The sequence below is a fragment of the Hoplias malabaricus genome, chromosome 1, assembly GCF_029633855.1.
Source record: "Hoplias malabaricus isolate fHopMal1 chromosome 1, fHopMal1.hap1, whole genome shotgun sequence".
Classification (NCBI taxonomy): Eukaryota; Metazoa; Chordata; class Actinopteri; order Characiformes; family Erythrinidae; genus Hoplias; species Hoplias malabaricus.
This window is the reverse complement of record NC_089800.1, coordinates 38808430-38836079: the sequence shown is the minus strand read 5'-3', so window position 1 is coordinate 38836079 and position 27650 is coordinate 38808430. Positions and strand designations below refer to the sequence as shown.

Sequence of the window (27650 nt, the reverse complement as noted above, 5' to 3'; positions counted from 1 at the left end):
ACCCATCTCACAGTCTCTGCTCTCTCTCGCTCTCTTCCAGATGCAGAAGAAGAGGGTGAGCTGGAGCCAGCCAAAGAGCTGATCCAGCCAATCGCAGAGAAGATCATGGCCAAGTACAAGGCCAAGGACGAGGAGACTCCACTTCTGTTTTTTGTGGCTGGAGAGGTACGTATGTGTGTGTGTGTATGTTAAACCAGACTCATATCTCTTTCAGTCAGAAACCAAACTAAAAACCTCACTATGGTTTAAAAACATGACAGAAATCACTGGTCAAGTCAGAGGAAATCAAATTATTATTTTTTAGTGCTTGACTGTTCTCCAAAAATGAGGAAGGACTATTCCCACTTTGGCTTCACTCAGGAACTGATAGGCTGTTTTTTGCAGAAGGGTAGGACATTCTTCATTAGCATACACCATGCTGAGCTTTCCAAGCCATTCTCTTTATTTTTTTTAAACAGCTACCAGTCATTTACTTTATAATGTCTCTGCAGTTTCTCGATACTTTTGCCATCTCTTCATTTTCATGTTTTTACAGTGTATGAAACATTAGGAGTCATAGCAAACTCTGCAAAATAAGATCACTTACTACAGATAATTAATCATGAAGTAATGTAATGGTAATATGGAAACATGAAGTAATATAATGGTAATTTGATGCTTGTCACGGCCACACAGCTTCAGATCCTTGAGGTGTGGGTTCAATACCCACCTCGGGTCACTGTTTGTTAGGAATTTGTGTGTTCTCTCCATGTCTGCGTGGGTTCCCGCACCAATTCTAAAAACACACTGAGTGTGTCTACGTCTGATCATATTCGGATTTCTGAGGTTGAAATAAGGTCTTGAAACTGGCGGGTTTTTTCAAGGGGCTTATGGCCGCTATATCGCAGATATTGATGGAAAATCTAGGAAAACCGTGAAAGATGAATAGCCAAAATATTTCATTAAATTAATTAAAATTTCATAAATTTCTTCTATATTTTTTGCTATTATTAGCCCTTTGTCAGCAAAGAAGAGTGCACAAATCTTTATGATGTTGTTTTCAAATCCTTTTCCTCTTTTTAGTTCATTTATTATTATATATGTTATTAATATAGCAGACGATATGCATTATACTGCACAGTAACTTCTTGCTGACATAGTGCGTTGTAAGATGACCTGTGATTGGGGCAATTGGAGAGACGATGAATATCATTTTCTTATGGTGTGTAAATTAAAAGCTTTTTTTTTTTTTACACGTATATTTACATGTATTAGACTAGGCCTGTAGGTGACAAAATATATCATTTACAAGTATTTCTTACGTACAGTACATGTATTGTTCATGTCCACATCCGAGTGAAAATTACTTACGCTAAATCACAGCTTAGGAATTACTCTATTAAAGAAACTGGTAGGATATCACATGTAGTTCCAGCTGAAAAACATTATAAAATGACTGTTTAATGCAAAGGGTGGGTTGTTAACAGTACAGGGAGGGTTTTAAAAGTCCAAATACTGTACTTCGCGGAAATTCATTTTTCACGGGTGGTCTTGGAACACATCCCCTGCGAAAAACGAGGGATCACTGTATACTCATATCCCGATTTCTTTCTGATTTCTCGGCCTGCTCATGTGCGCACACATAACAGGACAGTGTAGAGCCATCTCTGACACACATTCTGAAGTTCTCTCATCATTCTGTACCTGAAAATCACTCTCTCCCACAAGTCCTCTGACAAGGGCAGCACTGTGGTGTATTTGAAATGTATAAAGTAAGGCCATGTTTGCTAATAAGCCACAGCAGAAATGATGTCATGGCTTTCTGTGATATTATTAAGCAGAAATTATATCACTGTTCAACTCGTGTAAACTGAGATTTGCATGTAAATGTGTTGAGTGGATTACACACAATCTAATTGTGTGCAATTGTCTAATTATTAAGTGCATGTAAACACACACACTGTTGGTGGGCACACAGGTGTGTAAAATGTAAGTGAAGCTCAGGCAAGTGATGGACGGGCAATTAGTCCCAGATATGTTTTTGCTCTGCATCAATTGATTATAGGTGGGTTCCCGACACCATGACCCTGATCAGCATGAAGCAGTCAGAGAAAATGAATCAATGTAGCAATCACTGTAGAGCCTTTAAAAGAATATACAAAAGTGTCTTAAGAGAACCATATAACAGCAGAGCATAAATTGCATGGCAACACATACAATCCACATTCTTTTCATATTCAGCATCCTCAACACTTGACTAATCCTTACAGCCACGTGGTATTAATACAGGTGCAAACCACCATCTGTTCCTGTATCTTATAAACTAATCTCTTAGGAGGCATGTCTACATTTACTGCCATGAACATAAAGTAAATGAGACTCACATGGAAACACACCATTCTAATTTCTCTGCTGATAATAGGATAGTCTCCCTCAGTCTCCTCTTATCCTCTATTCAGTAAACACCCGCTCTGTTAGAGAGGAAGCCCTGTGTTTTCAGAACTTGTCTTATCTCGTCTTCTCCCGCTAAACTCCACACAGCTGGAGATAGCAGCAGGAGCTGGAATGGCCTGATTAGCTGCCATTGTCCCCTGTACCTTTTCTCATATCTCTGCTCACCATTGTTCAGTTTGGGTGTAATGAAACATATTTGAGTGAGGTTCTGTTTTTGTGAGGTTTTGATAATGATTTCAGGTCAAAAAGCCTCACCCACTTTACACTATGATGCCCCCCAGATGTCTAGAATCAGACAGATGTGCGTATGTGTACTTTGTAAAAGATCAGAAAATAACCCATAATGAATAAAGAACAAATCACCTTTCTCCACCACTCCCCCTTTCAACAATTTGTGTCTTTCACTTTTGTATTAGAATTTTCAGTAACTTTCAGTACAGACGCATATGTTTGGATTTAATATGTAAAGTCTGTGTTTTGTCAAGCAAGTGAGGAACACATGGCGGTACTAAACATGTACATTTGGGTTTTTTTGTGCTTGATACAAAGAAAGAAGAATACCAGTGGCTTTAAGGTGTAAAGTCTTTGTGTGAGAGGGTGTTGTGTGCTACCATAAGCATTGCTTATGCATTTCAGGTAGAAACAAATAATTGATAATAAGAAGCAAATATCTGCTTCCAAATATGACATTTAATGTTGGTGGGGGGGTGTTAACATCTGCCGAAATTATAGCCGCTCATTTGGCTTTACTCCAAGCGCAGTGTTGGTTTTGGTGTAGGAGAGACGTCAGCACAGCACTCAGAGTGGTCGCTCACAGCAGACAAATGAGTGGCTCTGTGTGCTTCCAGGTCTCAGTTAGTCAAAGAAGTGTGATGCTTCTAATGTTTCTCCCATGTTGTCATGGAAAATAAGGTGAATATTTAAAACCAATGAAAAGTTGTACTGTACCCACATCTTCTGCAAAGTCCTTTTTAATTTGCATACATATTTATACACAGTATTTAGCAGCTTTCCTTTTGCTTATATTACAAATTATATTAACATTTTTATACACTGACTGCAAACATAGGCTACAGATGTGGTGATTAGAAATTAGGATATCTGACACTTTCTAATACAAACCGGATTCCAAAAGTTGGGACACTAAACAAATTGTGAATAAAAACTGAATGCAATGATGTGGAGATGGCAAATGTCAATATTTTATTCGTAATAGAACATAGATGAGAGATCAAAAGTTTAATCTGAGTAAATGTAACATTTTAAAGAAAAAATATTTTGATTCAAAATTTCAGTGTCAACAAATCCCCAAAAAAGTTGGGACAAGTAGCAATAAGTGGCTGGAAAAAGGAAATTGAGCATATAACGAACATCTGGAAGACCAATTAACACTGATTAGGTCAATTGACAACATGATTGGGTATAAAAAGAGCTTCTCAGAGTGTCAGTGTCTCTCTGAAGCCAAGATGGTAAGAGGATCACCAATTCCACCATTGTTGCACAGAAAGATAGTGCAGCAATAAAAGAATGGTGTTACCCAGCATAAAACAGCAAAGACTTTTAAGTTATCATCATCAACCGTGCATAACATCATCAAAAGATTCAGAGAATCTGGAACAATTGCTGTGCGTAAGGGTCAAGGCCATAAAACTCTACTGAATGCTTGTGATTTCCGGGCCCTTAAACGTCACTGCACCTCAAACAGGAATGCCACTGTCAAGGAAATAACAGACTGGGCTCAGCCGTGCCACCCGCCGTTGCCAGCTGAAACTCTACAGTGCAAAGAGGAAGCCATTTCTAAGCAAGCTCCACAAGCTCAGACGTTTGCACTGGACCAGGGGTCATTTAAAATGGAGTGTGACAAAATGGAAGACTGTTCTGTGGTCAGATGAGTCCCGATTTGAAGTTCTTTATGGAACACTGGGACGCCATGTCATCCGGACCAGAGAGGACAAGGATAACCCAAGTTGTTATCAACGCTCTGTTCAGAAGCCTGCATCACTGATGGTATGGGGTTGCATGAGTGCTTGTGGCATGGGCAGCTTGCATGTCTGGAAAGTAACCATTAATGCAGAGAACTACGTTCAGGTTCTAGAACAACATATGCTCCCACGTAGACGTCATCTCTTTCAGGGAAGATCCTGCATTTTTCAACAAGATAATGCCAGACCACATTCTGCAGCAATCACAATATCATGGCTACGTAGGAGAAGGATCCGGGTACTGAAATGACCAGCCTGCAGTCCAGATCTTTCATTTGGTGCATCATGAAGAGGAAGTTGCGACAAAGAAGGCCCAAGACGATTGAACAGTTAGAGGCCTGTATTAGACATGAATGGGAGAGCATTCCTATTTCTAAACTTGAGAAACTGGTCTCCTCTGTCCCCAGACGTTTGTTGAGTGTTGTAAGAAGAAGGGGGGATGCCACACAGTGGTAAAAAAAAAATGGCCTTGTCCCAACTTTTTTGGGATTTGTTGACGCCATGAAATTTTGAAACAACATATTTTTCCCTTAAAATGATACATTCTCTCAGTTTAAACTTTTGATCTGTGATTTGTGTTCTATTCTGAATAAAATATTAGATGTTGGCACCTCCACATCATTGCATTCAGTTTTTATTCACAATTTGTTTAGTGTCCCAACTTTTTTGGAATCCGGTTTGTACAGCAACAGGATTTTTCTGATTTAAAATGACCTAACAATTTATGCTTTTGCTTTTTTGATTCTGTCACTATGCACAAGAGTGTGAGAGAAATAATATCATAAACTGTTTATATATTACTGAGAAAGAAAAAAAAAAACTCGGTTACCTCAGGAAACCTCTTTGTACACAGTTTGTATAATCCTTATGTGATCTTTATATGGGATTTAAGGTCACAGCACTCTAAGCAAAGTATTGGCCAAAGGGTTATAAACCCCTTCCCAGGCATTGGGCTGTGGAGCAGTAATATTTAGTGTAGTGCAGATAATGTCGCTGTCACACAGCTCCAGGGACCTGGAGGTTGTGGGTTTGAGCCCTGCTCCGGGTGACACTGAGGATTGTGGTGTGTTCTCTGTGTCTGCGTGGGTTTCCTCCGGGTTGACTGTCTGTGAGGAGTGTGGTGTGTTCTCCCTGTATCTGCGTGGGTTTCCTCCGGGTGCTCCGGTTTCCTCCCACACTCCAAAAACATGCTGGTAGGTGGATTAGCGACTCAAGTGTCCATAGGTGCGAGTGTGTGTTGCCCTGTGAAGGACTGGCACCTCCTCCAAGGTGTGAACCCACCTTGTGCACAGTGATTCTGGGTAAGCTCCGGACTCACCACTGTCCTGAATTTGATAAGCGTTTGCAGAAAATGAATGAATGAATGATCCAGAGCTAGTCATTCAACATAAAATAAAAAAAACCCTTGCAGAAATTATCCAGCAGTTTAAATTGATATCTCTCTCTCTCTCGGATAGCTCCTTCTCAGTATTGATGTATGTGCTTGTTCTCATGGTTTGAGTTTCAGATGTGTGCATATGTTTCTGTCTGCTGCTGTGTCTGTCTGAAGCTTTGCCACGCCCCCAATATCAGCTATACACTCCCACAGCAGTATACACACACACACACACACGCACTGTAAACGAACACCAGCTGTGCACACATTACATACACAGAACTACACCACCAGCACCATCTTTTATCAGGCTGAAATGTAAGCCACTGACGCTCAGAGAACTGTTCCTTCTCAGCATCTCAGTAATGCTGATTTTTCCAGAGAAACCCAACATTGTATTTACAAATATCATCTCAGTTTAGGCCACAAAACTAACCATTCCAACTAAGCAACAGTTAATGCTAAAACTCCAACCCTTTTTTTTTTTTTTTTTTTTTTTCCTTTTTTGGGAAGGACCCCATGTGTAATGGGGCATAACAAACTCACAACACGGCCTACTGAAAAACATATATTTGTTAATTGTTTTTACATAGTTACATTTTACTATGTTTTGTCTGAGAAGCCCTTTTTCATTTTTATTATAAAAAAAGAGGGCATTAACTACACATGCTTGCAGACTGCTGGTCCAGTCAGTCATGGAGTAGAGGGCAGGGAGGGGACTGAAAGATTCCAAGTGGGAAATTTGGACACTGTTGCCCCCTGGGGCTAGACCAGCTGCTGCATGTCAGGGCTAGTGAGACACCAATGTGTGTGTGGTCATCTTGCAGAGATCAAAAGGAACTCAGTACCCCACCAGAGTAACCCCTGATTCTTCTTTTGGTATTTCTTTGAAGATATTTGAAGTCTTTGAAGTCTAGAACTATTTCGGTCATTTTGTTATTTCTGTCATTTTTTCATGTAATTATATCATTACATAGTTACATTCAATTTGCGTTCAAATTCTTCCTGTGTGTTTCTGTGGCAAAAATGGGACAAATTGGAACAGAGGTGGAATCGATTCAAATTTTAGATATTGAATATGATCTTGGTGGTGCAGCAGGTTGTGTCACAGTCACACAGCTCCAGGGACCTGGAGTGTGGGGGTTCAAGTTTGTGAGGAGTTTGGTGTGTTCTCCCCGTGTCCGTGTGGGTTTTTTCTGTGTGCTCCGGTTTCCCCCAATGGTCCAAAAACACACGTTGGCAGCTTAATTGGCAACTCAAGTGTCCATAGGTGTGAGTGTGTTGCCCTGTGAAGGACTGGCACCCCCTCCAGGATGTGTTCCTGCCTTGCACCCAGGGATTACGGGTAGGCTCCGGACCCACCGCGACCCTGAACTGGACAGACAATGAAGGAATGAATGAATGCAATGAAGTATTGGTCGGAATTGGATATTTTTCCTAATTTGTTCTGCGCTGGATATTTGACAGCTTTTAATGTCACCACTGTAAAACTGTGTGTGTGTATAAGGTATAATATGGACATATCATAGGTATTTGAAATGGACTAGTACTTGGGATTGCTGCCCATTTCCCTTTAAAAACCCTCTGTGTGATGTAACGGTTTATTCTACCATGTGGAATTCTCTTGTGCTGAGTAATGTGTGATGTGTAGAATGCAGTGTGTGTGTTGGAGGGGGTTGGGCGTGTTCTCCGTGCTTGTCTTATCTGATGCCTAGAGCATGGAAAGCTACAGTGCTGTAGAAAAGCTGAATAAATCTCAGCTTTGTGTGGCTGGTGTGACACAGCAAATACAGCGGTTCTTATCTGGCTCTTAGACTGGAGGAAGCCACAGGTCGCCCCCCCCCCCCACCTCTTTGTTTCTCAGCGCAGCAGGGTGTGTGTGTGTGTGTGCGTGCGTATATGCACAGGCACTCACTGTATATGTGCGAAACCCAGTTTACTCATGCTCTGCAGTCGCATAAAGAGAAGACGCATGGCTTCACATGGAGAGGCAGACAGGCCGAGAGATGTAATCTCCTCCTATCAGAGAGACTGGAAGCACAACAGCGACAGATTCCATTTCTCTTCCCTTGGGCTTCAACTCCTCTGGCTTCTATCAGGCCTCCATCTCTCTGGCAGAAGCTTTTCTATGACCCTGATGATGTTTTTCTTATTTTTATTTTTTTCCCTTGCTGGTTGTGGCAGAAGGTTTCTCCAGCTCCAGCCGAGATCATGGGTTCCCATGCTTTTGTCTTACGGACAATAGGCTCCATCTGGACGGTGGAGAGAGGAAGTGATTATGAGTAAAATCATGCCTCACCATGTACTGCATCACAGGAAGTACATAATCAACACTGCCACAGTGTACTTGTATTTTTCCACTATTGATGGTTCTAATTAAGCCTTTTCCACTATTGGTGGTTCTAATTCTTGAGCCTAAAAGCTTATGGCTGAATTTACATTGTAGGACTCTGAATCTGGTAAAATTTGTAGTTCAAGGCCATTTCATACAATTTCTTGGTATTATCTCAGGAGAAATAAATGATTCTGCTTCTTTAAAAACAGCCATCACTACCTCTATTCCAATGCCTTTGGGATTTGAGGCAGAGTGAATGCTAATATCCTGCCTGTGTGGTCAGTGCCATTTTCTCTTAATGTAAATAGACATTGTCTATAAGTTAATGGTCAGCCATGGAATGTGCTGCCATGGCTGCTGTGTCAGATCCATCTGTAAACAGTTTTGCAAGAAGTTAAGGTCACCGAATCTGTGCCTGCCGCTCTTGTCCTTTTTAGGCAACAAAAACAGTGGAGCAATTCTTTCAGAGGGCCGAGATCTGATTGTGTGGTTTAATGCGTTTACCGTTACATGGAATAGCTCATACTTTCACTGGAATGAAGTCAGAGCTGGAATGGACAGGCTGAGATGAGGTTTTCTGAAGCAGGCCTTTAATGTACTGCCACCTAGTGGACAGTAGCTCTCACGTTGTACGTTCTGAAATACTACTTTCCATATGAAAATGCTCTCAAGTCCCATCCGAGCCCCTCTCGTCGGGAGGGATTACCCGAGGGGGAAATAGGATCATGGTATCATGCTAAAGTGAGAGATGAGCCATCTGTCCCATCTGCGGTTGAGACAGGAAACGGAAGCCCATCTTTCTATCAAACGTACCATATTCCTGAAAGAGTGCAAGAGCCTGGATTCTGCACTTTCCATAAACACCACTGCCAAGCCATGAATATACTGTACTTCTTTCATAACTAATGCTATGTCCTGATGGGATGTGTGTGTGTGTGTGTCAGGCTTCTTCTGTAGAGGATTAAAGGGCTAGTTATACGTTGTTAGGATGAGAGGTCAAAGCAGGTCTGGAGAAAGAGCTGTAAAATGCATAAGCAGAGAGTGAGCTGGCTGTACTATTCTCATTCATCTCATATGGCGTTTACAAATAATTCCCCTTCCTAAATAAGCTGAGCATTTGAATTTTTTGTCTAAATTTATTGTTCAAAAAAGCTGTTTACTGTCAAATATTCTGTTCACTCAAAACTGTGGATACTGCATCTAAATATAGTTTAAATTAGAGCGGCACCGTGGTGCTGCAGGTAATGTCACTGGGAAAATGTCCCTGGGTTTGATCTTGTGTGTAAGGAGTGTGATGTGATTTTTCCTGTACATTTTCTGTGTGTGATTCTTTGGAAATGAGGAAAAGATTAAAAAAAATTGTGAAAAAAAAAGTTGTGAATTTGCATATATTTTCCTGTACAAAAAAACTAGATCCTTTTAAATGCTATATCTAAAGCATTTTCCATGCACCATTTTTTTATACAAACACACACACTGATATCTATTCTGTTCCGTGTGCTTCATGTGAGGTGTGTTTCTCTCAGTTCAGTAGCAGCTCAGATCCCTCTCAGAGGGGTGTGGTGTTTATAAGCTCCCCCTGGCTACCCCCTGCCGGTGTGGAGCACAGGGTGGGCAAGCTGCACTGCTGGGGGCAGAGAAGAAAGAGAGCTGCTCCCTCTAACGAGAGCCCTGTGTGCACCGGCTCACCACTGAGCGTTTCATGCACTAAATTTCATGCATCAAAGTTAGCTTTGACTGTTACTCATCAAAACACGCTCGCTAACTTCTGAACTGAAATCCAGAAGACGACGCAACATGTCCATCTTGAGCCGATGTCGTCAGACAATTCGTGTAAATATTATGACTGCTTTTAGACAAGGCATCTCAGCTTGGTATCTTTTTGAGTATTGTTTCATTTTGCTTCCCTGCACCTGCCAAAGTTTTGCCCCTAATTCCTTCTCAAATCAGGACTATCAGAAGGTAATTTGCACCCCCTTTTTTCAGCAGGTACTGCATCTCCTATTCTTTGAGCCTGTAACACTAGATCCCAGAATCTTTCTGTGAGGATCTGCTTGTATTAAGCCATAAAAGCATTAGTGAGATGAGGTACTCACAACTGATTTCAAAGATATTTAATGGATCCAGAGAACCATTCCACTGCTGGTTGGGGCTTTACTCCACTAGCCCTTAGCTGGTACTAGGCAAGGTGATAGTAAGACCTTGTGCTGATGCTCCAAAACATTAGATGTTATTGACAATGCTTTTCTATTTAGATGCTCTTTATTGTTCCTTACAGTACCTTTATCTTGGACTTAACATAGCTGCAGTTCCTGCAACATTCCCAAATAGATGTGTACATATACTAGTGGATTTTTTTTTCACACAAATTAATCATGTCACCAAATTTGGCTACAACATCCTCCCAAAATTCACTCATTTTACAGATCGCAGTGATTTTAGTGTCACAAACAGCTGCTGCGACTTCAGCACATTTCCCATGCCTCGCTTAAACTGCACATTTACCATTTGTGAAGTTGGTGAAGCTAGAATATGGAGGTGTTATTGTCTGAGATGTGAGCTGCGTGCTGTAGTTTTCTTGATTAAAGCTTGTGTCCGAGCTTCATTGCGTTAACTCTCTCCCTGAAACTTTTACTCTGCAAATTGAGATTCTAATTCAAATATTATAAAAACCTCTATGCAATGTTATAATAAACTAAAAAGAAAAGTTTCTTCTGAACAGTTTGTCATGAATTCAAATCTACCCATTTCTGCCTCCCGCAACGAAAGGAAAACTACCATTTTAATCATTACTACCATTTTTTCATTTGATTGAGACTACTGATAAATCCACACATACTTTTTAAACTACACAACATACAAACTAACTTTGTGAATTTGTATATTACAGAATTCTCTAGCACTGCACAAACTCAGACCTTTTTTTTAACACCTGTTAAGGCTAGGTCCAGGTGAAAGCATTGTCTATATTTAAACACCAATGTATTTATAAGAGCACAAGTTTGTGTGCACTATTGTATGTCTGTGTCAGTAACATGTAACTAACAGTGGAAAAATCACTCACTGAATTGTTCTGTTTTTCTGAAGCAGAAAGCCTTGGGTCCTGTATTTGATTTTTTTGGTTTATCCATTGTTGATTAAACGTCTCCACTCTTTCTGCAGGACGACATGAGCGACTCTCTGCGAGATTACACCAACCTCCCAGAGGCAGCGCCTCTGCTGACCATCTTGGACATGTCGGCCCGCGCCAAATATGTCAAAGACGTGGAGGAGATCACACCTGCTGTTGTGGAGCAGTTTGTCAGTGACTTTCTGGCTGAGAAACTCAAACCAGAGCCCATTTAAAGCAGAAAAGAAAGCCTGAACAGCACTACACTTTGCATCAGCCCCTGGACTTCCTGCCCCCTCCTCTGCTACTCCTGTGAGACTGTTTTAAAAGAAAGAAAAAAAAAAACCTCACTTTGTACTGATCTTTTCCCCCCTTTTTAAAAAACAAAAAAACAAATAACAATCCCAACCCCTTCTTCCTGGAGTCTTTCTTCTCTCCTGTGGTGCCTTGCATTTACATCCTGGATGGTAAAATTCATATAATTCCTAAACCTCACATTTTATGTTGCTTTTATTTTGGCATTTCATTCATAGTACTTCATAATGCAGCTGGAAACCCCACAGGTGCAGCACACAGTTTCAGAACAGTTTTATTCCTTTTTATTTCATTAATAAGCCTTGGATTTTAAGCTTCAGATACTGCTTTAAGGAAGAATAAATTACATGATACAGATGTACTTGAGGAACAAATTACACATTTCAGCTTCACCTGGTTCCATTATGCGTACAAGGACAAACTGATATCTCTGTATAGAAAGCGTCTTAAAGAGTTAGTCTATTCTTTTCCGTGTCAGCCATTTATATGCAGTCGATGATTATTGATTCAGGAATGGACTTCTGTTCCTCCTACTTGTTGATATTTGATGTAATAATGTAATATGACTGACTGTTTCCCATCTCAAACACATTAAGTGGATTTTCTGTGAAGGTCCCCTCTATTAAAGCAGTCAATTGGTATTTTATTTTATTTTTTTGAAGGCACAGAATAGCATATAATAGCACGTTTCCACACTAAATGTAGGCGCATAGGGTACACAGCCTCTGTCTCTCTCTCTCTCTCTCTTTCTCTCTCTCTACCTCTACTTCATTGTGTTTCTGATGAAACCTGGCCATTAAAACTCACTGTCTAGCCCTGCTATCTGGTCTTGTATTTAACCCATTCCTAAACTTAAAATGGAAAAGGGGAATTCAGCACCTCCTTTAAGAACTGCAAAGTACACTGTTGTCTTTGCATTACTGGCTTTTATTGATATTGCAACCTCAGTATGATTCATTTAACCAAACTGATTTTGTGTGCATTTTGACTTTCTATTATTTTCTCTTGATGAATGTATGTGTGATTCAGACAAATCAAATGCAATTCATTTCAAAGATTTCAAACGTCTTTGACCTAAGCATTAAGCTAAAGCTCGGCTGAATACATCAATCAACCATAATGTTATGACCGCCTCCTTGTTTCTACACTCACTGTCCATTCTCCCAGCTCCACTCTCTCTTCTTTGTTCAACAATTACAGACTGTAGTCCCTATGTTGTTCTGCATACTTTGTTTGCCCCCTTTCATTCTGTTCTTCAGGTCAGGAACCACCACAGAGCAGGTATGATTTGGGTGGTGGATCATTCTTAGAGCTACAAAGTGCTCTTGTGGACAATGAAGCTTGTGGAAACAATGAGTTGGTCATAATGTTATGGTTGACTGGTGTATTCAGCCGTGGTTTTCTGCATTGCCCACAAAGAGTGATGTTTCTCAGGATCCCCTGTATTTTTTCACAATAATATTTATGGTAAATAGTGCTGAACGTAAATCCTTGGAGGCACATCCCATCTTTGCTCACAAAGACAGAACCTTTTGAGTCCAAAAAACACACGTTGCAGGTGGATTGGCGACTCGAAAGTGTCCGTAGGTGTGAGTGAATGTGTGTGTGTCTGTGTTGCCCTGTGAAGGACTGGCGTCCCCTCCAGGGTGTGTTCCCGCCTTGCGCCCGATGATGCCGGGTAGGCTCTGGACCCCCCGCGCCCCTAAATTGGATAAGCGGTTACAGATAATGGATGGACAGAACCTTTGGAAACTGTCCCTTTTTATAATCAATCAAGACACACTCACCACTTCAACAAATTTTTTAGTTTTAGTTTTTTTAGTGCTAAAAACTCTCCCAGTTTTGTGAGTTGAAGTCCTCAAACTTTGTTTCATATGGATATTTTTTAAAAAATAAGCAAGTATACCGAAAATTTACACACCTTTTCTTTGTGATTTGTTAATTCTCTCAACTTTTTAACGGACATAAGCGCAGATACTAGAATAATACTAGAATTATGGGGGAAAAGGAAAAACAAAAAATCTTATGCACAAAATTTGTTGTTCTAATTGAATTAAATGTTACAGCTCTTAATAAGGAAAGAGTAACTTATCTGTGGATAACTGACCTTACTCTTCTCCTGTCTTTCTGTGCCAACTTCATCAGTTGTCTCCTACCTTCAAACAACAGAATGCTAGCACTCATTGCTGAATTTATACACTCCACTCCTGGAGCCATTGGAACAAACAGTTCCTGGCCATTAGTTTCCTGGGCCAGCTCGAGAGCCTCCGAGCTAAGCCCATGTGTTTCTCCACTAATGACCAGCGCTGTGCTCCTCTGGGCCCAGTCTTCATGATACACCTTCTGCTCCATGTACAGAAGAGACGGTTCCTTGTCTGAGTCATCATCATCAGAGTCTGATTCAACATATTCCTCCAGCTGTGTGTTATTACTACTGTCTCTGTTGGAAACCAAACCCTCATCTCTTGGCTTTTGAGCAACTGGAGACAGAGTGTTGGTGTTGTGCTTTATCATAAACTTGTTGGTATTAACTGCTACATGGACAGTCACTGGTTTTGGTAAGTGCTCTGAAATATCATCCCAGTCCAGACCAGGGAATATAGGGAGACGGAAATGAGCTCCCATCGCAGCACGGAGTACCTTCGGCTCCCAGGCATCCACACAGCCTGCGGGAAGAGAGATGTCTTAAAGTACTGCATAAATGATCCACTAAATGTCTGTATGGATATGTTTCTTTAAGGAACAACTAGGTGGGATATTGTCCTGGGCTCCCCCTACAGTTGCAGAGTGTAATTCACTTCTACAGGAGAAGGGTTAGGTTAACCCTACTCCAAACTTGCATAGTGCATTTTCTGCAGTGCTGAGCCCATAGTAACAAAGACAAAGGCTCTACACAGCGCCCCCCCCCCCATTTAAAGTTCAATGGGGCATCATAATTTTGTAGCTGTAATGTTAAGATTGAAATGCTACCAAGTGTTCCTTTAAAGCGTTATATAACACAGTGGACAGTGTGGCAACAACACATTTTTTCTGATGGCCTCTAGTGGTGAGCTGCAGTACAACGTGTAACCCCACCCACTGCCTTGTCACTGGAGTAAAAGTTGTTTCTAGCTATGTGGTGCTATGTGCATGAGTTGGTGATGTCTATGCTCATCAAAGAGACATTGGGGGGGGGGGCATTCAAGCTATATATATATAAGTGGCTCTGTCAGACAGACTAGGCTTCCTCTCTCTGTTCACAACACAGAAATGGCAAAGAGCACTCCAAATGAAAAGAGATGAGGACATTGATTATTTATGTAGGGACCCACTCTAAATTTAGGAGAGCACTAACTGCATGAAAGTAAACACAGACCTAAAGTGCTACAAAACCAAACAACTTGAGTTACAAAATTTGTTTCTGTAGTAATTAAAACAGTAAATAAAATACACAGACAGATTAAACTTCAGCCACGTACAAACTAGTCTTTTCTCTCCTCAAACACAGCGTTCCACCTTAAATGGCATGGAGTACACTATAGAGTTAAAAGATGAACTTGAACATTTCACACAGCAGCAGCATGCTTTACCTGCAGTTTTACAGCTCTTGATAGCTCCTGATTTTTTTCAAGGTGCCATCAGGGAAACAGACCAGTACAGCCAAAAAAAACCCAGTCATTGCAGTGAACTCCTTATAGATTTCCTTTAGTTAAATTAAGCCTTAGGTAAGGGAAAATGTTCCCCTAAGGTTTATACTTAAGAGAGGAACTTGAGGTGTTTATTGCAACCAGGCACTAGCATCTAGCCTCAGCGACAGATGATCCACCCACAAGTTTGATACCTCCAGTGGCCTCATTGTCAGGATTCTGCCAGTTGCATTCTGAATGATTCTGTACATTCTGCATATGCACTAACGTTTATAGTTTTGTACTGGCTCTGCTACTAGTCCGATGTGAATCAAAGACTGTCTCCTTCACGTCATGCCAAAATAGCAGACTTGTGATTGGTCCTTTTGTGTGTCAGTCAAATTACTTTTTCCTGCAGTAGTATGCGATTCTTGGCACCAGACTCTCCCTGGAGACTACCTGGCCTCCAGCGGCTTAGTTTTCACAAGAGGATCAAACTAACATTCTGATGACACAAGCAAAGCTTAGACTACAATGCATTCTCAGATTCACCATTGACAGAGACACATATTCCAGGACTAGGCTTAATCCCTATCCAGAAATCCAGTCAAGTTGTAGTATGTTACAGTACCTTTATTGAGGAGGACCCTATCACAACCAGCTGCAGCAGCACAGCGGAGGATGGTCCCCAGATTGCCAGGATCACGTATATTGTCACAGATCAGAAAGAGAGGTACAGTCTGAAGACGCAGATCTTTAGGAAACGAAAGGCGGCAAGGATCCGGTTTTGAAAAAATGGCTGTGATTAAAGAAAAAAAAAATACAGTTAAATATTATAGGATACATTTGATCTGGAAAAAAAGCAATATTTTCAACTACAACTTCCCACTCACCTATCACACCCTGTGGAGCAACTACATCAGACCAGATTTTTATGTCTTCAAACTTGACCTTGAGCAGCGAGGCCTGGTGCAATTTGTCTAGGGGCAGCTCACAGAGGCGCTCCAATCTGCTAAAGAACAGCATCTGAGGAACAGCTCCGGCAGCCAGAGCATCATAGATCAGACGCTTTCCCTCCAGCAGCACTTTTCCCTGCTGCTCCCGAAACACTCTGGACCGAGCGATACTCACCACTTTCCTGAAAAATAAAATCAAAATGGCTTATGATGCATCCGTAAAATCATTAGATTTTATCTCCACCAAACACGTAGGTGCACTTTATAGTTCTACAATCAAACACTGTAATCCTTCTGTTGCTCTGCATGACTTCTTACCCCCTTTCACCATATTCATAAACAGACAGGTCCCCCAAAGGGCAGGTGTGGTTTGGGTGGTGGATCATTGTCAGCCCTACAGTGACAGTGACATGGTTGTGGTTGTGTATTAATGTGTGCTATGATGGTATGATTGGATCAGACACAGCAGTGCTGCTTTATATTTTAAACACCACAGTGTCACTAATGGACAAAAAATAGTCCACCACCCAAAAATATCCAGCTAACAGCATCTTATGGGCAGTGTCCAGTGACCAATGAAGAAAGACTAGAGCCTTGGTTCACAACCTTGAGTCCAGAATTAACAGGGTAAAGGCTTTGTCTGCTTTGACATGTTCTGTGTTTGTCAAAATTACACCAGGAGGGTACTGCTGAAGGCCAGGATATATTTATAAATGTATTTATTTTTAGAGAGGGAAAAAGCAGCTGGCATTATGGAAGATTAAACCTTGCTGTCTGAAATCTGCAGAGGTGGCCCACACATGGGGAATAAACTGAAAACAATCCCACTCACTGTCAAAGAAAGGACAGAGTCTGGTAGCACAGTGTGCACGTCTTTACACACACACGTGCACACATGAACATGCTTCAGGAGGAAATTAATTTATATTGCAATATATTCCTTAATTTTAATTAAAATATTATAAAATTCAGATGTCAATATGAAAAATATAAAAGCCACATATTAACTGACAAGAAAAACAAGAAACATGACATCACAGTCAAAATATTTCTTGGCTTTGTCAACATTAATATTTTTAAACTAAATTTTAAATTGAGTGCAATGAACTGACAGCAGCACCCTGTAATGAACGTTGGTCAGGTACAGATGCTGTAAATAATAATAGTAATATAATAATAATATGAAAAACACACTTAAAATCAATCCAATTTTTGAGGATTTTTAAAAGACTCCACAGTTTTGAAATTATTCACCTCCACCAAATGTTTGAGACGGAACTTTGGGATGGAAACAGGACACAAACTAAAAATATATTTAAAAAATAAATAAATAAATAAATAATACAATACACTAACTTAAATGTGTGACTTTTTAAACAGATTTAGGTCTACATTTCTGTGTAATAATTACTTATTACTTTTTAAAAAAAAAAAAAATGATATACATAGAAATAACCCATTACAAATCGAAATTAATCATTATTTTTCTTTCAGTAAGGATGTGTGGACGTGTGCACTCTGTTGGGTGGTTAAAAGAAAACAAAAATATCCAGCTCATGCTTAATGTTTAGCGCTCTTTCGACCTTCGAGTGCAGACTGAAGAGCTCAGCTTTTTCTAAACACTCGCAGTGGGACTCGAAAGAAAGTTTTTGAATATGAATTTTGAATATGGCTAACACAACCTGTGGAGCAACACAGTCTTTGACTTTACATTTAATATGTGGACCAACGAGGTAAGGGTAGGGTGACCAGATCTGAGATGGTGAAATAGAGGACACGTCTCTGGGGGGGGGGGGGGTGGCACACCTATGTGTGCTTTTAGGTCCTTTCAACCCTATATGGGAAAACATGGGAATTTCTTTTTTAATTCATCCGAGAACTTATATTTACGTTCTTATATGTACACGAGCTTTGCCTGACGTAAACAAGGACTACTGACGTGCAGACTGACCAATTAAAATGTTTAAAGAGAAAGTTATCGGCCAATAACGGTAGCTCTAGTCAGACCGTCCAATCAGAAGATTTTAGGCTACTTCACCACGCCCCCTTCTCACTCAAGCGAACCAATCGGAGTAGGGGAAGCCGGGACTAGTTTGTGAACCAAACGCTTCTCGAAATTCTTTGTAAGCTCTAGAAAAACAAAATCCCGGACGTTTGTGAAATTCCGCCCGGACATTTTTTAAGTCTAAAAAAAGGGGACATGTCTGGGTAAAAGAGGACATCTGGTCACCATAGTTAAGGGTAACTAATCGAGTGGCCAGTGAAGTGAGAGGAAACCGTGTGTAAACACTCCAGCAGCACTGATGTGTCTCGTAGCAGGACGTCAGTGTCACTGCAGAACTAAGTGCACCAATAGACAGAGCCGATTAAATGTACAGCAATAGTGTACGATGTTTTAAGGTCAGTATTTTTATGTTCTGATCCAGTCTGGTGTTTGACTCACGCCAGTCTCTTGTCTCCGGGCTGAACTCTATCGAACCGCAGTCCGCCCAGTTTCTCCCTCACACTGGACCAAGAACTACTCTCCATCGCGGGTTTACACTCCTGTCCAAAGTCCCTCATTCCTGCTTTTTCCCCAGTATTCAGTCCCACGCCGCCCTCGGTCCTCGCCGTGTTTCTGAGAGTCGGTTTATTTTCACCTAGTTTCGTCTTAGATTTAACTCGAGCCTCTCGCTCGCCGTCTGGGTGTAACACAGCCACGGGCTTCCTCCGCATACCTCGGATAAACCTTCTTGCGTCCACCACGACACGAATCGTGCTCCTTAGATACGAACCCTGCCCCTTAAAAAGCGCTAACCCACAACTCGCGCTCCCAAACAGCGCGGCCATGCTGGATGCCTCTCGCGTGACGTCACCGCTGTAAACTTGCCCGTGTCCGTCCGCTCACAGGTCGAGTCTCTCTCGGCGTGGCCGCTCCCTCCTTGTGGCTCCGGCCCGGTGGCTATTAGCACTGACGAGCAGCGCTACTTTGTAAAAATGTGTTACCATAATGCTCATTTATAGGTACAGCCACCACATAGTACATTTCTATAGGCGAAACGTACTACACCAGAATGATCCCGTATGAGAGGGTATTTATAGTGATTTTATTTTTATTATTTCATCAACTTGGACAGTTTTGGAACACTCAAACAAATAACAGTAAGGAAAGTTTGTAATGGACACGAGGAAAACTAAATGATCGTGGAAACACATGAACACATAAATAAAAAGTTGTGGCATGCGTATTTAGAACCACTAAGTAAAACTGATGTTAACTTTACTGCGGTCATAACTCGCCATAACATCTGGCCTCAGCTGTTTTGCAAAGTGTGTGGAAAGGTTTACCGAATTTTCATTTGGCTACAGTAGTATAGTCTAATTATAGCCATCTAAGTTGTAATATTATTATATATTTGAATGCTCTGTAATTATATGGTGAATTATATATCGTTGTTAAAAATATAATCACTTAAATGCATAAATTATATTTTACACTACAACTTTTATTGTGTATTTTAACTTTAATTAAATAAGACCACTGGGTGAAATGCATCTATCGGGCTTAATGTACAGATAAAACAAACCTGAAAAAGATATATGAAAATGTCCAGAATGATTAATATATGTGACGCACCGTCAGGGTTGCTGTTCAATTTTGTTGTACCCTGAGCAAAATTATCATGTCTACACTTAGGTCCTGTGTAGTGCACTACGGAGGGAGCACGATGGAGTTTGAAATGCATCCAGACCAAGTCGAGCCCAGAGCAGTCGATCTGTAGGTCTACGGATCTGCAGAGTGTTTAATAACACATTTCACCAGTGGGAAGTTGTGGAGTTGAATTATGGCGCTCAGGCGAGCCCTGCATTTCGTCTTTAAAATAGGAGACAGGACCAAGACAGCGACCTTTTACAGAGATGTCCTCGGTATGAAGGTAAACTGGCCGTCTGTGTTAATTTACGCTGTGTTTTAATAGAGAAATTGGCCGCTCTGCTGAAAACCAAGAGGACTTTGGAGTTTCTCACTGGACACTGAGACGTTTGCTTTAAGAAGGATTTAAGTACCATAACTTTACATCTCTTATTTGACAGATTTTGCGACATGAAGAGTTTGAGGAGGGCTGTAAAGCCACATGTAACGGGTAAGCATAAACAGAGGGTGCATTTTCATTGGTAGAAGACGTTTTTAATGTCTTATCAAGATCTAATTAATGATGCCAGGCTTCGAGGAGAAATAGGCCACCATCAGTGGCAATATTAAAGGCTTTGGCACCTTAATCCAGTTTGTTAACCCCTTTTCAACCTGTTCTTCATTAATTGGGACCATCTCAGAGCAAAAATTGTTTGTGTGATGTTTTTATTCTCAGTGCTGCTGTGACACCTACCCTGATATGGTGTATTAGTGTGTGCTCCACCTGTATGGGCTTTACATTAACATTTACACAAAAGTTCAGACAGTATGTATATCCTAGCTAGTACACATAGGTTAGGGTTCAAATTCCTTCTGAGCTCAGACACTCAGAAAGAACAAAACATAGTAAGTGCAATACACAAAGCAATCTAAGTGGGTGACAAAGAGATGGGTCTTCAGTCTTCTTTAAAAACACCAGTAGCACTGCTGTGTCTGATCCAATTGTACCAGTGCAACACACACCACCACTGCCACCTCTTCAGTATCACTGCCGTGCTAAGAATGATCCACCACCTAATAATACATGCTGGTGGTCCTACAGATGGACTACAGTCTGTAATTGTATAACAACAAAGAGCAGCTATTTGTATTTTAGTAGAATGTATTTAAAAAACTGAATATATACCCGTAAGAGAAATGTTGTTAGGGGCAACCGATAGTAGTGAAAGCTGGGACATCATGTTACTAATTTTGGGGTTATTCCTTTGCAGACCTTATGATGGAAAATGGAGTAAAACAATGGTAGGCTATGGACCGGAGGATGACCACTTTGTAGCAGAACTGACATATAATTATGGTGTGGGAGAGTACCGCCTTGGCAATGATTTTTTGGTGAGTGTATAAGTAACAGCCACCAGTTTATAGATAGCTTGAGAATACTAATATTCTTTGATTTGGTAATTATATCAGTGTGATATATTATCTTGTGATACGGGAAGTCATTGCCTCTTGGCTATTTATAACCCAGTTAGGTTAGAACTAACTGTAATATGTAAACTTTCAGTTAAGCTCAAATAGACATGTGTGTCTTTTTTTTTTATTGCACAGGGTCTCACTTTACAGTCAAGCCAGGCTGTGAGTAATGCTAAAAGGTTAGGCTGGCCACTTACTAAGGTGGGAGAAGCTCTCTACTTAACTGAAGCCCCTGGTGGATACCACTTTTATCTACTGGACAAAGAGCAGCCGCAGAGTGGTAGGTGTGGAATAGTAACAGTAAATGATTAATCTAATGGCCTAATATTTTCAGTATTCAGGGAGTACTGCGGTCTCTTTGTTTTCTTCTTGCACTGAGAATAGACCCAGTTCAGAAAGTGTCCCTGGCTGTGTCTGATCTACAGAGCTCTATACATTACTGGTCCTCTTTGCTGGGAATTAAAGTGATAGAGAAAAATGAGGAGAAGAAAAGTGTACTGATGGGGTTTTCTGATACTCAGGTTAGATCTTTCATGGTTAACACAACAGTGGCATGTAATGTTGTACAGTACAATACATGTCCATGTACAATTGTCAGTTCATGAACTAATTTGTTTATTATACTGAATTGATTTAAAGTGTAAACTGGAGCTCCAGGACATAGGGGCTGCTGTGGACCACGGAACTGCTTTTGGCAGGATTGCATTCTCTTGCCCAAGCGAACAGGTGAGATTTGCTATTAAATTTAGTGAAATTTTAAAGTGGCCTTCAGCAGGATTCTGTAGCACAATATCTCACAGTCATTGATTTTACAGAATTCATCAGTTTATTCCATTTTCATGTTTTGATTCATTGATGAGCGATCACTATAATATTACAGCATTTGAACAGTTCCTGGATTAAGAACATCTGCCTTGTATCTACATTCACTGTCCATTTAATCTATTCCACTGACCATACAGGAGCACTTTGTAGTCCTACAATTGCAGCTGCAGTCCACCTGTTGCTCTGCATACTTTTAAAACCTCCATTTCACCCTGCTCTTCAATGGTCAGGACTCCCACAGGACAACCACAGGGCCGGTATGATCTGGATCTGGCACAGCAGTGCTGCTTGACTTTTTAAACACTGTCCACTCTGTTTCGACACATCTCTTTGGTCCCCCTTGTAGATGTAAAGTCAGATAGAAGAGACAAAATATGTTGCTGCAGAGTTTGTGTTGGTCTTCCTCTAGTCCTTCAACAGTGGACACAGGACACCACCCACAGCTGTATGAAGCTGTTGTGTTCATGTTTTTGGTTGGGGGACCGTCCTCAGTCCAGCAGTGACATTGAGGGCTTTAAAAACCCTAGCAGCACTGCTGTGACTGATCCACTCATGCCAGCTGAACACACACTCAACACACCACCACGTCAGTATCACTGTAGTGCTGAGAATTATCCACCACCCAAACCACACCTGCGTGTGGAGGCCTTGACATTTGAAGAACAGGGTGAAATTGGGATAAGAAAGCATGCAGGTGCTCCTGTATGGTCAGTGGAGCTGATAAAATGGTCAATGAGTGGAGATGTAAGGTAAGTGTTCCTCATCCAGTGATCATTCAGTGTATAACATATAAGCACTGGGTTTTTTCTTCAGTGCTCAACCAGACATGAGCATAGCCATAATCAATAGTTGAAGAAATACAAATGTGGACTAGTTTGTTGGGACCCATACAGCTCATTGAGACAATATTTTCTTTCAAAATATAAAAAAAAGACATAAACATTTCTTATTCTACAAAGATATTCTAAATGGCCTGGACAGCTTTACTGTTACACCTAGAAGGAAATGAGGATAAATTAATTATAGTAGTATTTCAAACTGGCGGCACGGTGGCGCAGCAGGTAGTGTCACACAGCTCCAGGGGCCTGGAGGTTGGTTCGATTCCCGCTCCGGGTGACTGTCTGTGAGGAGTTGGTGTGTTCTCCCCGTGTCCGCGTGGGTTTCCTCCGGGTGCTCCGGTTTCCTCCCACAGTCCAAAAACACACGTTGCAGGTGGATTGGCGACTCAAAAGTGTCCGTAGGTGTGAGTGTGTGAGTGAATGTGTGTGTGTCTGTGTTGCCCTGTGAAGGACTGGCGCCCCCTCCAGGGTGTATTCCCGCCTTGCGCCCAATGATTCCAGGTAGGCTCTGGACCCCCCGCGACCCTAAAATTGGATGGGCGGTTGCAGATAATGGATGGAATGGAGTATTTCAAACTGTTTCTTTTCATTAATATCACACGTCTACATCCTTAAAATCAGTCATGCACACTGATTAAACAGGAAAAATAGTTGCTCTGCTGTTTGGTTTCATTGTGTGCACCACACTGAACATGAACCAGAGAAAGCAAAGGAGAGAGTTGTCTGAAGATCAGAAAGAAAATTCTAGACAATTATGTTAAAAGTAAAGGCCATTTGCAAACAACTTGATGTTCCTTTGAATACATTAATTTATTCATTCATTATCTATAATCGCTTATCCAGTTCAGGGTCACGGTGGGTCCAGAAGCTAGGCACAAAGCAGGAACACACCCTGGAGGGGGCACCAGTCTTTCACAGGGCGACACACATTCACTCACACCAGTCCACTTACCAACGTGTGTTTTTGGACCGTTGGAGGAAACCGGACACCCGGAGGAAACCCTCGCGGAAACAGAGAGAACACACCAAACTCCTCACAGACAGTCACCCGGAGCAGGACTCGAACCCACAACCTCCAGGTCGCTGGAGCTGTGTGACTGTGACACTACCTGCTGCTGTGAATAAGGTTGCAGGTTATTTATTAAGAGAATTGTGGATTCGTCTGTTCATGGGAGGGTACCAACAGAATTGTATATGTCTTTATATGAAGATATGTTAGTGTTTTTTTGGTCAAACACAATTGTAAAAAAAAAAATGGATGAATGATTTAGTGCAAAATTAATACCTCAAAAATACCTGAAGTATAAAAAATAAATTAATTGCTACCTTTAGCTTTTAGCTTGTATCTTCATCATTTAAAGAGCAACTTCTGTCATTTTAAGTAATCTATTCTCTCCATTTAAAAAACAAATTGCAAATATTTACTACAGATAAATAGCGGTATATTTGGCTCCCTACCAAAACTGAAATTGTAGCTACAGTTGTAATTTTTTAAAAGTTCCTCCCACATTCAAGACATGTCGAGAAATGGAGATTCTTTGTGAGAGTGCAGTAGAATGCAAGCAACTGTTTACCACAGATGTAGTGGTGGTTAAAATGTATTTTTGCCAGGAGTTTTCCTTTGTATCAAATAAAGCCTTCACCAATGCTTCACCACATTGTAATGCATCTCATTGGTGTTTGTATTCCAGCTGCCTGGGATTGAGGCACTAATGAAGAAGGAAAAGCAAAAAATCCTCAACCCTCTCGTCAGCTTGGACACTCCAGGGAAAGCGACTGTGGAAGTGGTCATTCTGGCTGATCCTGTGAGTGTGTGCATGAATTGTCAGGTGTTACACTGAGGCTTAAAAGAGCAGTCAGTCATTTTCTGAAGTGATTCTGTTATGTTATGAAGTGATTCTGTTATGTTATGTTCTGTTAAGTTATACTGACACCCAGTGATTCATTCATTGACTACAAGGTAATTTGGTTTGTTTTTATCTTATAAGAGTTCAGCTTTATAAATAAAATGTTGCTTTGGTAATTATTGCTACTTTTTGGTGGTATAAATATCTTATTGGTTTTGGCTCCACCAGTTCACCAGGCTCCATTCACTAGGCTGTAATTCTTATGGGTGTTGATTATTATGCATGCAAGGACAAACTGATGTCTCTGTATAGAAAATGTCTTAAAGAGTCAAACTCTATTGTTTTGTGTGGCATCCATTTATTTGCAGTGGACTATTATTGATCCAGAAATAGATTTCTGTCCCTACTTCCTGTTGATATTTGATGTAATATGACTGACTGTTTTGTATCTCAGACACATTTAAAGTTTTTGGTGAAGTATTTACAGACCTATAATGCCGTGTCTTTTAGGACGGCCATGAGATCTGCTTTGTGGGTGATGAGGCATTTCGCCAGCTCTCTGCTGTGGATCCCAATGGAAATGAATTGCTTGATAAGGTAATCTCTCTTATGATTTCACTACCTTAAAATCTTTTCTTTTTTTTAAAAAAAATTATCATCTTTTCTTATTATTTGATTTTTTTTTACACAGGCCATAGCTGCTGATAAAAGTGATGAATGGTTTGCCAAACACAATAAACAGAAGGCTTCAGCATAAAATTCTTCAGAGCTTTAATTTTTAGAGAGTCCCTGCATTTCATTGCATTATATAATGGTAAAAATTTTGCTGAGTTTATCGCTGTAATATCTTTTAGTATGTTATATATATTCATAATTGGACTCTCCATCCTCCCTGGCAGATTCTTTTTCCATTTTCAATGGTGTATTAAATTATATTGCTAAAATTAAAAGTATCATCTCTTTTTTTCATCTCTCAGTTTTTAATCAGTGTTGTATTTTCACTATGTATTTAGATTGTTGACTGGTTCCTATAGAGTCCCTTAACTGTCAAGGCTGAAGAAAATTAAAGAGACCTAAAACATTCCTCAGTACACTTCTCAAGTTAATAAATTATATACTCAGTTTAACAGTATAGTCCTACAATTTCTTAATTCATTCTAAATTTTTCAAAATGGATGAGGTATTTTTTTTAACCACCCAGTTAAACAAAAGGAATGATTTTAGGGGCTGTCATGGTTGTGGATAAGGAGTGCACAGATTACTTGGGGAAATGCACTGTAGATGTACTATTGGGATTGTAGGTGATGTAGCATGTTCAAGTTCACATGGAACTGGTGGCACTAAGCATGCATTAACGGTGCCAGTGGGGCTAGGTACAGCCTTAGTCACCAGGGAGGCCAATGTGGATTTACGGATGTTGATGGAAATGGGTAAGGTAGGACTATAAGGCTGGCTTGGAGGGGGGGTGGGTCTGGGACGCAAGACTTCACTGTTGAGCCTTCTGGAGGTGTTGTGAGCTTAATTCAGCAAAACACCAACAAGAGGAGGAGCCTGCTTGATGACCCCTGTGAAGAACTAGTGATACAGTGGCTGGTTTGGTTACTCATGGGCTGGGCTCAATGAGTAACTGTAGTTGTTAAGGAGCTGGTTGCTGATTGGATCATAAATGGCCACAGCAACCTTAGTGTTGAGGTGTAGAATTCAAAAGGAATTTTGGTAGGTGCAGATAGAAAGAGTGTGTGGTAGGTCCTATGTGAAGCTCTAATGGATTGGCATAGGACATATCTTATTTTGTGTATGATTATAATTAACCACAACACAGTAATACCATGCTATTGACCAGATAACTGCAAGGAATGGCAAGAACAATCATCACTGCAATGTATACGTTTTCCCTTTTTTTGCGTGGTCTTTCTTGTTGTACACTTCAGTGTGTGTAATAAATGTTAAATAAAATTGTTTTAAAAATCATATAGGTTTAGTGTCATTTTTCCCATTTGTTGCTGTGGCTGAATGATTGTTGTCTTTATGTTATAAACTGGACACAATGGCAGCAAGCCTAGCCACAAATCCAAATGCTACTTCGCCAGTTTAGGGCCATTTCAGTTTTCAGCCAAATGAAAATAGAGAGCCAGGAAATTTAGAGGAGGCAGTATGCAAAATTTATGCCAGAAAGGTCACTGTGAAATGGGGAACTGTGAATTTCAGATCTCATTTTGCTACCTATCACATCCCAACTATCAAAGCCCAACTGCCTCTACCAGCACCAGGACATGGAGCAGCCTCAAAAAGGAACAATTCAGGCTGGTTCCAGTTGACAGGAGTGTAGCACTAGAGTCAGAATAAATTAAGTAATTTGTGTTTGTTATAACGCATACCACAGTGCTTAGCCCCGTTACTACACTACACTGGAAATTCTTTCACCATGACATCCATAAATAATTTATTAAACTGGGAGGATGCATTGTTAAACCAAGAAAATTATTTATTAATAAAATGAAGTAACACTGTCAAATTGAGAGAAAAATGTATTAAACTCATGTAACAAATAATAAAAACAAGACAATGACTTAAACTGAGTAAATGTGTTAAAGCAACACTAGCTAATATTTGTAGTTTTGCTCCTGCACTCCCCCTACAGCTACCCCTAGAGCAAGAATAAATCTTCCCATATCTTTCATGGGTAATAAAAAAAATTCAGTTTTTCTACAGTACACCATTTCATCAAAACACTCTCAATTTTAAAGTTTGAAAAGTTGGAACAATTTAATCAGTTTTTAAAGCATGTTTATGTGGTGTTGTGTATATGCTTTAAGACCATGAGTGCTGTCAGTGCCATAGTGGAGTGATTCTGCTTTGATATTTTACATTCTAAAAATAGTGAATTCAGAAGGATGGGGTTTATTACATCATAAACCTAGGGAACTAACCCCATCCATTTGTCAG

At 40.6% G+C, this 27650-nt stretch overlaps 3 protein-coding genes across 3 annotated transcripts in view; 2 read left to right on the top strand and 1 right to left on the bottom strand.

Moving 5' to 3' along the window:
• Nucleotides 1–12374, top strand: part of nxn (nucleoredoxin) — a 95717-nt gene extending 83343 nt beyond the window's left edge. The window contains exons 7-8 of the mRNA XM_066662500.1: nt 41–165; nt 11288–12374. Coding sequence (XP_066518597.1) covers nt 41–165; nt 11288–11470 — 308 coding nt within the window. The 3' untranslated portion in view covers nt 11471–12374. The remainder of the gene's footprint in view (nt 1–40; nt 166–11287) is intronic.
• A 197-nt stretch (nt 12375–12571) lies between these two features.
• On the bottom strand, nt 12572–18939 carry mrm3a (mitochondrial rRNA methyltransferase 3a). Its single transcript, XM_066662499.1, has 4 exons — nt 18554–18939; nt 16048–16292; nt 15786–15953; nt 12572–14215 (listed from the first exon to the last, which is right to left on the bottom strand). Exons 1-4 carry the CDS (start codon nt 18937–18939, stop codon nt 13638–13640), a joined length of 1377 nt encoding a protein of 458 aa, XP_066518596.1. The 3' UTR covers nt 12572–13637.
• Nucleotides 18940–19849: 910 nt separating this feature from the next.
• glod4 (glyoxalase domain containing 4) lies at nt 19850–26622 on the top strand. Its single transcript, XM_066678060.1, has 9 exons — nt 19850–20024; nt 20182–20231; nt 20992–21112; nt 21329–21473; nt 21578–21714; nt 21833–21919; nt 24549–24662; nt 25215–25301; nt 25396–26622. Exons 1-9 carry the CDS (start codon nt 19935–19937, stop codon nt 25459–25461), a joined length of 897 nt encoding a protein of 298 aa, XP_066534157.1. The 5' UTR covers nt 19850–19934; the 3' UTR covers nt 25462–26622.
• Nucleotides 26623–27650: the final 1028 nt, after the last annotated feature.

Excerpts from the sequence above, each read along its gene's own strand:
- mrm3a (XM_066662499.1), bottom strand. The coding sequence starts at position 18,939 with ATGGCCGCGCTGTTTGGGAGCGCGAGTTGTGGGTTAGCGCTTTTTAAG. Across the intron at positions 16,293-18,553 it reads CCCGGAGACAAGAGACTGGC|GAAAGTGGTGAGTATCGCTC; the intron begins GTGAGTCAAACA and ends TTTATTTTTCAG. Across the intron at positions 14,216-15,785 it reads TAGGGTCCTCCTCAATAAAG|GCTGTGTGGATGCCTGGGAG; the intron begins GTACTGTAACAT and ends CTCTTCCCGCAG.
- glod4 (XM_066678060.1), top strand. The coding sequence starts at position 19,935 with ATGGCGCTCAGGCGAGCCCTGCATTTCGTCTTTAAAATAGGAGACAGG. Across the intron at positions 21,474-21,577 it reads CAAAGAGCAGCCGCAGAGTG|ACCCAGTTCAGAAAGTGTCC; the intron begins GTAGGTGTGGAA and ends CACTGAGAATAG. Across the intron at positions 21,715-21,832 it reads TGGGGTTTTCTGATACTCAG|TGTAAACTGGAGCTCCAGGA; the intron begins GTTAGATCTTTC and ends ATTGATTTAAAG.